The following is a 14,852-nucleotide window of genomic DNA, read 5'->3' as shown; positions in this document are numbered from 1 at the left end:
TTAATTCTTTTGAAAGATGTATTGTGTCATTCGTCTGATCTGGCATTGAGATCTAGCGATTACGAATATCGATTATAGGGTAAACGAGGTTGGCGAAACTTGGCATGTATGTGTGGTGTATAGTGTACGGCTGGCACGGCCGGCTAAATGCGCAGCCAGTACATCGGAGGAGACTCCAGATTCGACATTCGATGATGCTGCCGCTTCAAGTTTACGCTGGCAGGTAGGCTCGGATCTTACTGCGTAGTACAAGATAGCTTCATGATCACCGTAAGATATTGGAAGAAATAATAACTTTTGATTCTCATTCAAACGAGTAGGTAAGGCAACTAATGACCGGATATTTACGTCCCCTCTCGTCAATTCCTCTCAAGCAAAGGTCTCCACCCATATGAACCATTAAAGATAGAGTCAGGAAAAATCACAAAGTGACTCAGTATCAATTCTTTGCCCTATTCGAGCTGGTATCGCTGTATTTCCCTTCCTCCCTTCCAACCACTCTTATATCATTCACAACCATCCAACACCCCAGAAACCAAGCCTAATTAATTACTCAGAATTCGTGCACAAGCAAAAACGAATCAAATCCGCATTCAAAAAAGAAGCATGTACTGTGAAGTTGCCATATGTCCCAAAAGTGCCAAACGTGCCACCGAATAACAAACATAACAGAGAACAACAACAAAAATAGAGCCAGTATCTATATTCGCGCGCTCATATAAAACCAAATCAGGATAATAACCAGATACAGAAAATTTTAGACTGTAAAGCATGCGTTCGCGAAGAGTTCGAAAACTTGGTATATGTACCAAGTACCAACGAGCGAAATGATAACTCCGTGGGTGCCACCAAAGTAAATAACTATCTATCTACCAGCCATCACCTTACTTGATGAGATTGTTTTATTCTCTAGGAGGACGAGGTTGATTTTGGGAGAGAATGTAATGGATCCCAGTATTCGTAGACTCTGTTTTCTTTGTTTTTACCGGTGACTGCGGGTGCAGTGAAGGTTGAGCGCCCAGTAATGGGATCGTAGGTATCGTATGATGCGGCAAGACGTTTACCGCCACCACCAGGAAGATCAACGACGAAGTTGGGTGTTACGAAACCACCAATAGAACCGCGGATATGACGTTCGAGTTGAAGAATTGTGGAGAGTGGTGTCCGGAGATCTTCCACGTATTGCACCATGTCAGCTTGATAGACATAGTACTAGGTAATGTTAGCATGTACCCCGGCTTGGAAAAGATGAGCTAGGTAAGATATACATACGGGAATGACGTTGTTGTCGGCCACAGTTTTAATGAGGCTACTCATGGTGGCCACATCATCGTTGACACCCTTGAGTAGGACAGTTTGGTTTCTCACGGTAACATTGTTCTCGTGTAATTTTTGGAGTGCCATTTTTGAAACCCAGGTCATCTCCTTGGGATGATTGAAATGTGTATGAATAGCCATACTCTTTCCGGCCTTCTTAGCCAATGCTGAGAGTCTAATCATCTCAGCTGCCCATCCATCGCTATCGTCAAGGATCCGCGCAGGAGAAACAGCAAGACCTTTCGTGGCAAATCTAAATCGTTTGATATGAGGAATAGAAATAAGTCGTTCGCCGATTAGACGAAGATTATCAGCGGTTAAGATATAGCAGTCTCCGCCAGAAACAACTATATCTTGGAGTTGAGGGGTGTCTTCAATGTAAGTGAAAATGTCTTCCCAACGTTTTCGTTGAGGCTTAAATGTGGTTTTCTTAACGTTTTGCATATCAGGCCCGATAGACCATGAACGAGTACAAAAACGACAGTATAGAGGACAGGTTGATGTTGCTAGGAAAAAGTTAGTGTCATAATAAATACCATAAAACTAAAGAAGACTTGCCTAAGAATAAAGCTTTATCATAGTACCTATGAACGAAGCCTTCCACCGGAGAGTCATCAGACTCATGCAATGAGTCCAACTCAACTTTGGGATGATCTTCAAGCTTACTTGACTTCATAGGTATAAACTGGCGACGAATGGGATCTTCAAACGGATTTTCCCAGTCGATGATACTGAGAACATGAGGTGGTAAGCGAATCGACATAGGTGCCAACTTGATCCCTTCCTTGACGTCCTCGATGAAGTCCTCGCGAGTGACAATTCCGGGAAAATCGGGGTGTCTTCGAAGGACTGGGGGCAAAACTTCCAACATAAAAACTTCTAACTGCATTATAGTGGATATGGTATGGATTGTCTGCAGAAATATATCAGTATTGGCAACCCCTACATAGCCATAGGGCTGAGGTACTTACATGAAACTTGTATTTTAAGAATTGGGCTTCTGTGACATTTGCCCAGCGAGGAATCTTTTGCCAGTACGCGGCCCTGTCAGTAAGGGAAGCATCATAGACTGGTAATCCAGGTACTTTTGCTGTATTTGGAGGCTCGTATGGTGCTGGGACAGGTCCATCATGGAACATAGGAAGGTCGGTTACTGCTGCTCGACCTGACGCATTTGATCGAAATTGCCTTGTTGAGATAAGAGGTACTTTAGGCTTCAAAGATAAGTTTCGTGCAGCGACGTGAAAGCATTTCCGAGGTACTGCATCACTCTTCACCCCTGCTGATCTTGTGAAAATAAAGGGGCAGCTTTTCGCCGCTGGGGCAAATTTTGTCCGTGATATTCCTCCAAGCATTTTGAAATGTGACTTCCAAGTCAGAAAAGTGCTTGTGAAAGTTAATTGAGTTCTGTAATTGATCAGTAATTGCGAGGATAGACTTGAAAGTGGTGGTTTTTATAGAGAACAGTCAAGGCAACTGAAGGAATCTGTTGGGGGTGCTTCACACGGAGGCAAACATCCACCAAGGTTGTACTGCGTATGAAAGTTGATGAATACTCACAAGCTCGTATTTTTCTAATTCGAGACAATACTGTTATCTCGATGTAAAAGATAATCCACGCACACAAAGGTGAATCAAAATTATGGACTGATTGCAAGGTCAGGTGACGAGGCGAAATGTTGGAAGCAAGCAATTATATTAAATGCAGGTCTCTCTCCCCAAAAGCTGTGCTGCTATGCTGTACTCGAAAATATAACTACCCAAGGGGGGTATTTATGCTCGGAGCCTCGAACGACCAGCTGACCCAATTGAACAGGAAGATTGGCTCTAAAGAGGAGCACGTTGGACAGTTTATGAGTATGTGACGTGAGACGCCCTTGATTGGTGAAATACCCAGGAGAATAGGAAAGTTTCTGGAGTTCAGGACCCACTACAGTGTTGCCTATCGAACTGTGCATGCGTTTATTCGTAAGTGCGTAGATGTGACTGATGCAAGAGATGTCGTTGGTCGTACAGTCTAGCAGACTCTTCGAGGTCAGTCGATATGAAATTCGTGCCTCGACTTTCCAATATGTGCAAAGATATCTTCCCAGCAGTTTGGGCCTCCGGCCGGGGAAGTTGTGATGCGTGCGGAGGTAAAGCCGGCTGCAGTGAGTTATGTTGTCTGTTGGATAATTAGGACGACCTTATTGGACAAATCGATATTGGCGATTCTAGAAAAAAAGGTGAGTGTTGAATGCAATGCTGTACAACCTTTGCAAGCGCGAATCATGCCCTGGTAGCAAATGAGGAGCGTCCCGACACCTGCAACTGCATAAAAACACGCAAACAAGGGCGATCATTGACAACTTCCATCAGAACAAGATTTCCAAGAGGATATTGCTCAACTTTAATACCAACATTTGCACTAAACAATATTACCGCCTACCAAAGCCACCACACTGTTGCTTTCTCCCACCTCGTAATAAGATGAACATGGTTATTGCAATTCTAGCCTTCGGAAATATAATTGCGTTCAATTACATGGTAGTAACCAACAGAAGGAACAAGCTTCCACCCTCAATTGGGAACAGCGGAGGAAGGATCAGCTTCAAGCCTCCAATTTTTACCGATTACTTTATGTGGATGAGGCGGCATGGCGACGAGGTACTGCACCTGTTTCGACAAGATAGCTGCATGTGCTACTGCATTGGGTAGTCTCTCATTTCACTAAAATGATAGAATTTCAAAGGCGTCAGCACTTAAATTTTCGACGTTGAAGGACTTCTAAACGTTTATCGGCGATATTGAAAGATCCGCCACTTTTCAACAGCACACTTACGATAATTTTGGATGGGTCATGGTATTCGCATGATACTTCGCATAATGCTTGTACTTAAAGCAAGCCCCGAGTAGTACAGAAAAAAAATCTCAATAGGGAGTATAAATTAAGAATATTAAAATACGGTATATGCATGGAAAGGATTCATCTTATCTCATCATTTTTCTTGGATAATTGACGAGATACAGGTGCTTTGTGGAGTAGAACCAATGAAAAATAAAATCAACATTGTACCTGGCTTCAAATGGTAGAATAGAACATGCAAATCGCCCCCAATTAGGTAGTTCCGAAGTATTGACAACTTCTTTCGTGAATAAGCTCCAGTTTGAGGCTTGATGGACCATATTGTTGGAAAGCAGAAAAGAGTAAGGTAGGTAGATTTGAATGTCTCCATGGGTGCAATCTTCATCCGATTCTGCACCTTGGCAACAGCCACGGCCCGCTTGGTCCTCGTTTTGTGGAAGCTGTACGAAGCAGTTACATGTGCGATGACAGCAGCAATAGTGCAGAAAGCAGAAAGTAGTTTTCTACCCTTGCTATCTTGCTACCTATCAGACGTTCATCAGATGACCCCAGATGATCCCTCCGAGGCCAGGGGATCTAAAAGTTTCATGAATTCATGAAAAAGTGTGATATTTTCAAGAATTAATTGAAGAAAGAGTTTAATAAATGTTAGTATTCGGGTCCGTCTGAGAATGTTTCAAAGTATGATGTACGTACGAAAGAATCAAGGGGGGATTTTGATATACAGTCGTACCAAAAAAGGAGAGGTTCTTGATATCTGTAGTAGCATGATGAACGTATATGTATATGTGGGTAAGTAGGTATGAAGGAAGAGTCTGAAAAGAGATGAAGTCCCGGGACATACGAGGAGTATACTACTTGTGTTGTGGGTACTCTGATACTTGGGTTGAGGGATACTTTTTGCTACTTGGGTACTTGAGTACTTGGGGTAGCTGGAGGTCACCACCACTCTTTTGAGCAGATGAGAGTTCGAACCCACTGCCCTCGACCCTATCCCATCCAGTCAGTATATGTGAAGACGTTGGTAGGTTGATTGGCTCGTTGGGTGGTTGATATCAATGTCAGCATTTCTTCTTACCAAAGCTCCATTACTCCATTATTATTCACCCACGCTCCCACGGTTTCTCCCGACACCGAAATAACACGGATGGTGGGCTGAATAGACAAATGCCACGTGATTTTTCGCGCTAGTTCAGTTTTCCTGATTGTTTGAGAGTACTCTGTCTAATCACCAATTTCCTCCAGCAAGGTCTTGATACCACCCACTCTACCTCCACCATTTTAAATCTCCTCTCCATCAGTTGCACATCTGCAGCAATTGATTCTCCTTAATACCCTTTGACATATAGACGCTGGTCAAGATGTTCAGAAACGCTCTTAAGCAGTCCAGCAGGACGGTGGGCGCAATTTCTGCTTCCGGTAGAATTGCCACGGTACGTCAACAAAACAAAATTTCTCACGTCACTATGTCACTATCATACTTCGCCGCTATCAATATCTATCTACTTAGATATTGTCCATAGTGTCAATTGACATTGCGATGCCATGGTGTTGAGGCTTTTGAGCTTCTAGCAAGCTTTGCCAGCTTTGTTGACGAGGATTTTTCGGACTTCGGCTAACGTAAACGTTTTTTGCACCACAGCGAACTGCTGTTCCAGCAACTTTCAACGCAGCATCAAGATCAGTTCGAAGCTACGCATCTGATGCTAAGGCATCCCCCACCGAAGTCTCTTCTATTCTTGAGCAAAGAATTAGAGGTGTTCAAGAGGAGTCCGGTCTCGCCGAGACTGGACGTGTTTTGTCCGTTGGGTAGGTTCCCCCAACAATATTCTTATACTCGGGTCCAAAACGCTGCAGTCATATTACGTCGATATGGATATTCGGGATTATGGATTATTTGGGCGCAGTGCTGATTTGTGTTATGACAGTGATGGTATCGCTCGTGTACATGGTATGAGCAATGTCCAAGCCGAGGAACTTGTCGAGTAAGTTTATGAAATTCGACAATCATTATCTGGGGTACTGATGGAAAAAAAGGTTCGCATCCGGTGTCAAGGGCATGTGCATGAACTTGGAAGCTGGCCAAGTCGGTGTTGTGCTTTTCGGTTCTGATCGTTTGGTCAAGGAGGGCGAGACCGTCAAGCGTACCGGAGAGATTGTCGATGTTCCCGTCGGAATGGAGATGCTCGGCCGTGTCATTGATGCTCTCGGAAACCCAATCGATGGCAAGGGACCTATCAAGACTACTGAGAAGCGCCGTGCGCAACTCAAGGCTCCTGGTATTCTCCCACGTCAATCCGTCAACCAGCCAGTCCAAACCGGTCTTAAGTCCGTCGACGCAATGGTACCCATTGGACGTGGTCAACGTGAGTTGATCATTGGTGATCGTCAAACCGGAAAGACTGCTGTTGCTCTCGATGCCATGCTTAACCAAAAGCGTTGGAACGATGGAAACGATGAGACTAAGAAGCTCTACTGTGTCTATGTCGCCGTCGGTCAAAAGAGATCCACTGTTGCCCAATTGGTCAAGACCCTCGAGGAGAACGACGCCATGAAGTACTCCATTGTTGTTGCAGCTACTGCTTCTGAGGCTGCTCCTCTTCAATACATCGCTCCTTTCACTGGTACATCGATTGGTGAATACTTCAGAGATAATGGCAAGCATGCTCTCATCATTTTCGACGATCTTTCCAAGCAAGCTGTTGCATATCGTCAGATGTCTCTTCTTCTTCGAAGACCTCCAGGACGTGAAGCCTACCCAGGTGATGTATTTTATTTACAGCAAGGCTTCCTTTCCCGTCGTTAACAAAAAATTCAAAAAAATCTAACATTTTCGATAGTTCCCGTCTCCTCGAGCGTGCCGCTAAGATGAACGACAAACTTGGTGGTGGATCCTTGACTGCTCTACCCATCATTGAAACTCAAGGTGGTGATGTATCAGCTTATATCCCAACTAACGTTATTTCTATCACTGATGGACAAATTTTCTTGGAGGCCGAACTTTTCTACAAGGGTATTCGTCCAGCCATCAACGTCGGTCTTTCTGTGTCCCGTGTCGGATCAGCTGCCCAACTTAAGGCAATGAAGCAAGTCGCTGGTTCCTTGAAGCTTTTCTTGGCTCAATACCGTGAAGTTGCTGCATTCGCACAATTCGGTTCCGATTTGGATGCTGCTACCAAGCAAACTCTTAACCGTGGTGAAAGAGTAAGTTTTCCATTCGCATTCGCATTCCAAACCACATCCCCATACTTGCCATTGTTTGACTTATTATCATACATTGGTCTGCTCACAATTGTTCAACTTGTTGTCGTACATTGATCTGCTCATGATTGTTCGACTAATTGTCGTACTTTGGTTCGCTTATCATTGTTTGACTCATTTTCAAACATTGGTTTGCCTATGATTGTTTAATTCATTTTCGAACATTGATTTACTTATCATTGTTCGATTTATTTTCGAACTTTGATTTACTTATTGTTTGACTTGTTTTCGTATATTGATTCACTTATCATTGTTCGGCTCATGGTCGTACATTAATCCTTCGTTTTTCATACATGAACAAATCATACAAAGTACATAAGCTAACAATAATTTTTTTATAGTTGACTGAGCTCCTCAAGCAAAAGCAATACTCTCCTATGGCCGTTAACGAAATGGTTCCTCTTATCTACGCTGGTGTCAACGGTCATCTTGACTCCGTCCCAGTCAACAAGATTCTCCAATGGGAGGCTGACTTCATCTCACATCTTAAGACCAACGAGTCAGACTTGTTGGCAACAATTGATAAGGAGGGTGCTCTCAGCAAGGACCTTGAGGCTAAGTTGAAGGACGTTGTCACCTCTTTCACCAAGAGCTTCGTCTAAATCAAATAGCTAAAATAAAATCATGGTCATTTCCTCGTTATTCTTTTGTCCCTTAGCATGTGGGCCTGGGCGAGCTGTATTTTGAACGTTGTGATGAGGAAAGGAAAAAACTTAGTTATGGTGGTATGGAAGGCAGGATGAGTGATGAATGATCGGCGGAAGATTTGATAGATCAAAATCAAAGCTGTAAAATAGACCGTCAATTTTTCCGCGTGTTGTATGATTACATGATTCATTGTGTCAATTGCATGTTTGCAAAAGTGATGTTGCCGATGGTGACTCGCAGATGGGAGAAGCAGAATCCCAAAATCGAGTTCTCAAGTATCTCACTACATTTCGCTATTGCTATTCACCGTTTGAATGGATTACAACATACAAATTTGTGCCAACAGTCAGAAGCTTGCAGTATCCAAATGCAAATCTGACAATCAAATATCCTTCACCTTCAGATTTTGGGTTTTGAAAAATTCCCAACTTGCGAGTGCAGAAACCTGCCTTATTCGGCAAGCTTCCCCCGAAATGTGACAAAATATATTGCACGGCTTCATGCTCAGACCCTGCATAAATTGAAGCCGTCGATGTCATGTCAGCTTATGTTACGGCTTGGAAGAGGGTGCCTGGTATCTAGGTATATAGGGTTGGTAGGGGATACATGCGGATATAAAAATGCGGGTAGGGTGAGCGGGTATGGCCCGAGTACAATGCTACGTGAGAGCTGATAGGTGCCTAGAATTACACGCGCCGCACCGGGCCGAGATATAAACCAAACCGAAACGGAAAGGGAAATGAAATAGATAAAGGGTAGGCTGAGCTAGGTTAGTGTAGAGTAAGGGATTGGTGATTGCGAATTATGAATCGGGGGTTGTGGATCAAATTTGAAAGCGGAAGGGTGAGAAAATAGTTGAGACATAATCCGGGTAGGGTGGAGCAGGCAACGTGGGTAAAGGGTAGACTCGAAGTCTGTGTGAACCTGGAAGAACCTTAAATTAGATTGAGAGTCGAGATTAGGGTCCAATTCTAGGAAGATACTCCTCAGCGTGAAAGAGGAAGATGGCGCGCGACGGACAGACGAAGCATGCCGCACATTGAGATCGAAAATACTCACTGTCTAGGCCTCGTAGCATTCTTCAATGCTCGAATCTATATTCAGGATTAAACAGACTTTTATTTTAGCCTTGAACGAGTTCTAATTTTAGAATTTGTATCCAATATTGAAATGGACCTTGAGATTTGGATTTTGGGAAAAATCACAATCTAGGTACCTCATAGTACTCTCCGATGATCAAACTCGGATTTGGAGTCATATACCCTTCCAGGCTTAAACATGTTTAGGAAATGATCTTAGTGTATGAGTTATCTCAATCTTCCATCGCGTGGAGAGAGGGGAGGGGGATAAGAGGGGCGATCAAGGTGGATATGGATATAGATGTGGATCCGGGACCTGCGTGGTGCAATGCATGAAGGGACCTCGTGGCGTTGGTAATAGCTTCTAATTCCAACGGCTGGGGATTATATATATCTCAAAGGCGGAATATTGAAACGATTTATTGAGATGGCTTGTCGACGTGGAAGATGTCAATAGTGCATGCAGTATGCAGCAGGGAATGCATTGCATCTCGGGGTCTTTGACCCACCTCACTTTCAATAGGGGTCTTTCTTAATGTTGGGGTTTGACTTTTGTTCGATTCATGTACGAAACGTGGAATACGCGGCCCAGAGCAAGGTTCGCAAACTCATCGGCGTGGCGGTGGAAACTTAGAATGAGATGAGATTGAGGATGCAAAGGGTCTTGCCATGATACACGGGAAGTTCCTTTGCGAAATCCTCAAAGTCGCAAGGAATAATACGACGGGTATAGCTTTATCTCATGCCAGGGACTCATTGACTTTTGTTGCAAACGTCGATGCAGTTTTGTCCTGGGTCTGGCTCAGCAGCAATGAGTGAAGGACCCGATATACATGTGAGTGTATCTTACCGCATGCTGAAGTCAGCATGTGAAGCTGGGTTTATGCTGAGGTGGGAAGATTACGAATCGTCGGGTCGACCTGGATGCAGATTGAGGGACTTGATGTAGTAGAAATGCATGTGCTTAGCATGCATGTGCATGCATGTATGTGATTTGGATGCAAATTTCTCCCGTTACATTTGTTTATCCTGTCTTCTCAACTTCTTCCCCATATTAGTCATAATCCTTGTGGGCTAGAGAAATTTTGCTTTTCCCTTCTCATTCTGTTCTATGGTATATCTCGAACGTCTTGCTGTCTATATTGAATATCGGTACCGTTCTGCGACGAGCTCTAAAGTCACGTTTCCAATAGCTGTCTCTAGAGCCATGGTAGCTCTCAGTGGGTTGTTTCAACAACTATGAACTTACTGGAATTTTAGGAAATTCAAAGCCTTCGCTTCTTCTGTTTCTTTGAGGAAGTTCATTTTGGCAACACGCGGAAAGATCATGTTCACGAATATATATTGTTGATACATGGTACTGCACAACATCGACCACTCTGAATCTTTGGAATCAGACCATTAAATAGACCAGTGTCAAGAATGATCAACAACCGATTCCAATTATGCGATGCGAAGAATCCACTTTGACATAATGGTCATAGGACTGAGATAAGTTTGCTTCACTCATCGATTCACATCTTCCTCATTGATATGTTCACCTTTGATTTTGCTTGATGCAATATTAGACATTCGTTGAGGTAATCCCCTTGCAAGTGGCATGAAAGAGACAAGAAAATCGAAGTCCGGATTCTGGTAGAAAATCAATTGACGCCGAGTTATTAAATCTACTCATCTCTTCATTTTTCGGTAAAGTTCATGAAGACTTTTTCTGTTCATCATTCATTTATCTCATCACACCGCGCCGGGTTGATTTTCGCATTTTTTCATATATCACTCGACTACTGGCCAAGCTAGCTCGCTAGGTAGATGACTTGCTGTCAATTAGACGACTCCTCACATTTTCTGTTCGAGGTGTGTGCAGCTGTAGCAATTTATATTTCGCGGGTAGCCATTGGTGATGTACCGAAGGATTTTGCCGAATCCAACACCGGCCCAACTTGCGACCCTAATTGATTCAAATTACCTGTACTTTTGTGTTCTTCATTATGTTTTCTCCTCTGTGGCTACTTTCGAACCAATTCACTTTTTACATTGAACTCACAGGAATGATGAATCAACAGATGTCCTGAAAACCCTTGCGATAATTTATTCGCAATCCCGGTTTTATAATGATTATTCGACTCCAGTCAAAAGAAGTTCCCCGCTGTAGGAATATTATAATCGGTCACTGCGAGGTATATCCGGTTGGGTTAGTTTGCAAACGCGCGGCTGCAATGCCTACTTCAAAGGACCTCACAGCCGCACCTTGTCGTGATCATGAAAACCCACATTTCTATAGATATGAGATATTTGAGACCAACGTTTTCATCATATTCATATAAGTACTTATTCTTTTAATTGGAGCATGATATGTTTTGTCTGCAGCCTCCGAGATATTGAAACGACCGATGGAGTAGGGTGTGGATCGTCCAATTGCTCTTACGCAGGCAGCTAGTATGGAGAATCTGCTCTGTAGAGTGGAGAATTCTTCTCAAAAACTATGATGCTGGCTACGATAATAATTCATCTTTATATATTAGTATCGAATGCGAAGATTGTAATCTTTCGTCATACATCGTCCTGTTAAAGAAGAAACAAATAATTGGTTCATATCTCAATTCGGGCGCCTAAATAGGGCTGTGATTCCTTCTTATCGGACCCCGACCTTAAAGACATCATACAAAGAAGAAGTAGATGAACAACGTCGGAAAGGCAGATAGACCTTATGGCTGAGGCGTATGATATAAGGGTTGTTAGACCTCAAATCTCCACCAAATTCGTGTCCTCATCAAGGTTTTAACTTGTAGGATCACTGTTCCATATTCTAGACCTCCAACTAACATAAGTATGTCTACATATTACAAGCCAACATTCGTTGCGTCTGCCTTGCTTTTTTGTTTGCATAAGTTTGTTCTGACTTACTCGTGCCACTCATTTACAAGCCTCCATTTTCTGTCTTTATTTAGCATTGTTATTATATCCTACCACCAACATTTCGTTTGTTTGTCTTCATCGTATCATCAAAGCCTTGAAAGGCTTCTTTAGATAACCTGTTTGTCAAGTATACTCAAGCTCTTGCTTTTAACAAACTTTGGTATCTTCCCACGCTCCTTTTCCTCTTTTCCTTTTGTCTTCCTTCTTATACGTCGAAATTGAAGTAACAAATTGCAAATATACTTCTTCAGTTATACTATAGTTAGCCTCAAGAAAGTCACAAGAATGGCTCGAGCTACACATATACTTGGACTTGGGACGATTATCCTTGGTCAATTGACACCTTCTTTAGCACAAGTGGTCACTGATGTAGTATCAATCACGGATACATCAACCATAATTTCTTGCGCAGATACTGTGACGAATTGTCCAGGAAAAACTACCGCTTCCGGTTATGCGGCTGGTGTGACATCTACTCCAAGCGTGGCATCGGAAGTCACATCTAAAGCATCAAGTTGGGTAGCATCTTCAGCTCCTGCAGCATATACAGCTCCAGCAGCAGAGGGCTCTGCTGTAACCGTTACCAAGACTGTGACTGGAGATTGCGGTGCTTCTGTTGGATCCGAAGTAGCTAGTTCAACTTCATCAAATTCTATGTGGTGGCCTCCAGCATCAGAAACAGGTATTTTTGCCCACATCCTCTCTTTCAAACTTACCCACTAAAACTTATTCAGCTGCCTCTGGTGTAGCTTCATCTACTCATGCATATACATCCTTAGCTTCCAGCTGGACCAGTGCCGCAGCATGGGGAACGGGAGCCAAGACCTCCTCTAAATACACATGGGGAACCGCTGTAACGTCGGCCCCCATTGTTCCAACATATGCCTCCGACATGACCTCCCACACTACCATCCACATTACCTCTGATCAATCAGTCACTCTCACAACTTACTCCACCTCCACCGTCCAAACCAAGACCAGTGGGTCTACAGTATGGACCACTACGACCGGATGGCTCACCGTTGTGACATGCGATGCCTCCACTGGCAGCGCATACGCCACCGGTTACGGATCCGGTTATTCAGCAGGCACAGGCTACTATGGAACCGGGACTTTAGTCGGCCCTTACAATAACTCGACCAAGACAAAAACAGGAACTGCAGCTTTGGAATCTTCAGCCATGACCACTGCAGGTGCCTATGATACCTCCGTCTTATCATTCAGCACTGCGACTCCTGCTTCGGGAAGTACGTCTAAATCGACACTTTACATCAATCCACCTTCCAGCACGGGAATAGCAAGTGACGCTACGGGAATTAACGGGACAACGGGGGCGCAACAAACTACCATTTCGGCGGATTCGGATAAAGTGAGGATTTCATTTGTGGTATTGGGAGTGGTGTGTTTAACGAACTTGTTCTTGTTTTAATTTGAGGAGTTTGAGTTTTGAGAATCTCTTTCTGGGTTCTGGTGAAATGCATGGAATGCATGGATTGCTTTTATGGTTTCCATGCTTTCTATCCTTGAGATGGTGTCGGGTAGAGTGAGATAGGATTGTTGTATTTGTACTGCTATATGGGAGGAATGGATGGGACGAAATAGTCTTCGTCAGGTCTCATCTTGATTTGTTTCCTGCAGATTTCAAGGCTTATTCTTTTAGTGAATGTGGGTTTGAGGATCGATACCCGGGTTTGTGAGTGTTGGCTTGGGGGTTGAGATATACGATGTCTATGTTTGTTGGTCCTTTGTATATCCATAAATGAATAGCTGATTAATGGAGCTGGTTCATCCAGACATGATTTGCAATTCTTTTCGATTGAATAGGGGAGTGATTTGAATGAACAAGCTAAGGAAAAGTGATTTGAATTCGAGACTTGATGAGCCCAAGTTTCAGGTGCTCAACACTTTTCTTCTCCAATGATAATTTTCAATATCATGGCGATGGCATGATCAAACAACGAGGTATGACCAATAAAAATCATCAGTTATTCTAAAAATAAGACTGAACGAATCGCTCATCCTGCACTATCTCTAATGCCATTCTACCTAACAGAAAATGATAATCCGCTAAGCTTCCTACTTCCAAAATTGCGAAATCCTACCTCGAAACCTACCTCACAACATTACATCATAGACCTTCTGCATATCAGTTACTCATTCGAAACTAATCATCCTCATCTCTTATCTAGACGCGCAACAAATCCAGATATTACAATCCCCTAAACGCTCAAGTATACTAACCAAGTAAGCGAGCTTAGGAAGCATTATCTCATGCCTTCGAGATATCTATCTTGAAGCTGATTCTTCTTATTACCTATCCAGATATGCAACAGATCTTCAAAATGATTCTCTAATCATATCAAGACAATCATGGAAGTAAGGCTTCTGAATCGTCTCCCTAGGTTTGAAGATTATAACCGCTTTTATGAGTTATATCTAATCTGAATCTGGCATCTCAAATGAACACTTCTGACTTGTTTTATTTCTATTTTTATTTTTTTTGGCAAATTCATCTTACACGTACAACCAATCAAACATACTGATGTCATTGTAATCGATAGTAGAGATTTAGCTTAGCTATAAAGAAGTAAGATGTATCTATACTCCATGAGCAAAACTAAAGCTACCTAGACAAGAAGAAAACACGTCTCACGATATCGATTTTGGCAAAAGCGAGAATTGGCAAAGTAATCTTACGTTTTAATGCAGCCAGCGTTCTAGGATCGACGAGCAGGGAAAACTTGGTCGATAAGCGGCAGAATGAATGATCATGAGAGAGTGTGATG

The 14,852-nt window shown here is 43.1% G+C and overlaps 3 protein-coding genes across 3 annotated transcripts; 2 read left to right on the top strand and 1 right to left on the bottom strand.

Moving 5' to 3' along the window:
- Positions 1 to 909: 909 nt before the first annotated feature.
- EAE98_007370 (uncharacterized protein) lies at positions 910 to 2,672 on the bottom strand (the record flags this gene model as incomplete). The annotated part of the gene is made up of 4 exons (XM_038954993.1): positions 910 to 1,212; positions 1,273 to 1,823; positions 1,876 to 2,230; positions 2,289 to 2,672. The coding sequence occupies 4 exons, from the start codon at positions 2,670 to 2,672 to the stop codon at positions 910 to 912; spliced, it is 1,593 nt and encodes a 530-aa protein (XP_038808643.1).
- Positions 2,673 to 5,523: 2,851 nt separating this feature from the next.
- On the top strand, positions 5,524 to 8,025 carry EAE98_007369 (uncharacterized protein; the record flags this gene model as incomplete). Its single annotated transcript, XM_038954992.1, has 6 exons — positions 5,524 to 5,595; positions 5,805 to 5,971; positions 6,091 to 6,147; positions 6,200 to 6,943; positions 7,003 to 7,366; positions 7,765 to 8,025. The coding sequence occupies 6 exons, from the start codon at positions 5,524 to 5,526 to the stop codon at positions 8,023 to 8,025; spliced, it is 1,665 nt and encodes a 554-aa protein (XP_038808642.1).
- Positions 8,026 to 12,351: 4,326 nt separating this feature from the next.
- Positions 12,352 to 13,495, top strand: EAE98_007368 (uncharacterized protein; the record flags this gene model as incomplete). Its single annotated transcript, XM_038954991.1, has 2 exons — positions 12,352 to 12,748; positions 12,801 to 13,495. The coding sequence occupies 2 exons, from the start codon at positions 12,352 to 12,354 to the stop codon at positions 13,493 to 13,495; spliced, it is 1,092 nt and encodes a 363-aa protein (XP_038808641.1).
- Between the last annotated feature and the right edge of the window lie 1,357 nt (positions 13,496 to 14,852).

Source organism: Botrytis deweyae (genome assembly GCF_014898535.1).
Source record: "Botrytis deweyae strain B1 chromosome Unknown BDEW_017, whole genome shotgun sequence".
Classification (NCBI taxonomy): Eukaryota; Fungi; Ascomycota; class Leotiomycetes; order Helotiales; family Sclerotiniaceae; genus Botrytis; species Botrytis deweyae.
This window is presented reverse-complemented; position numbering and strand designations above follow the sequence as displayed.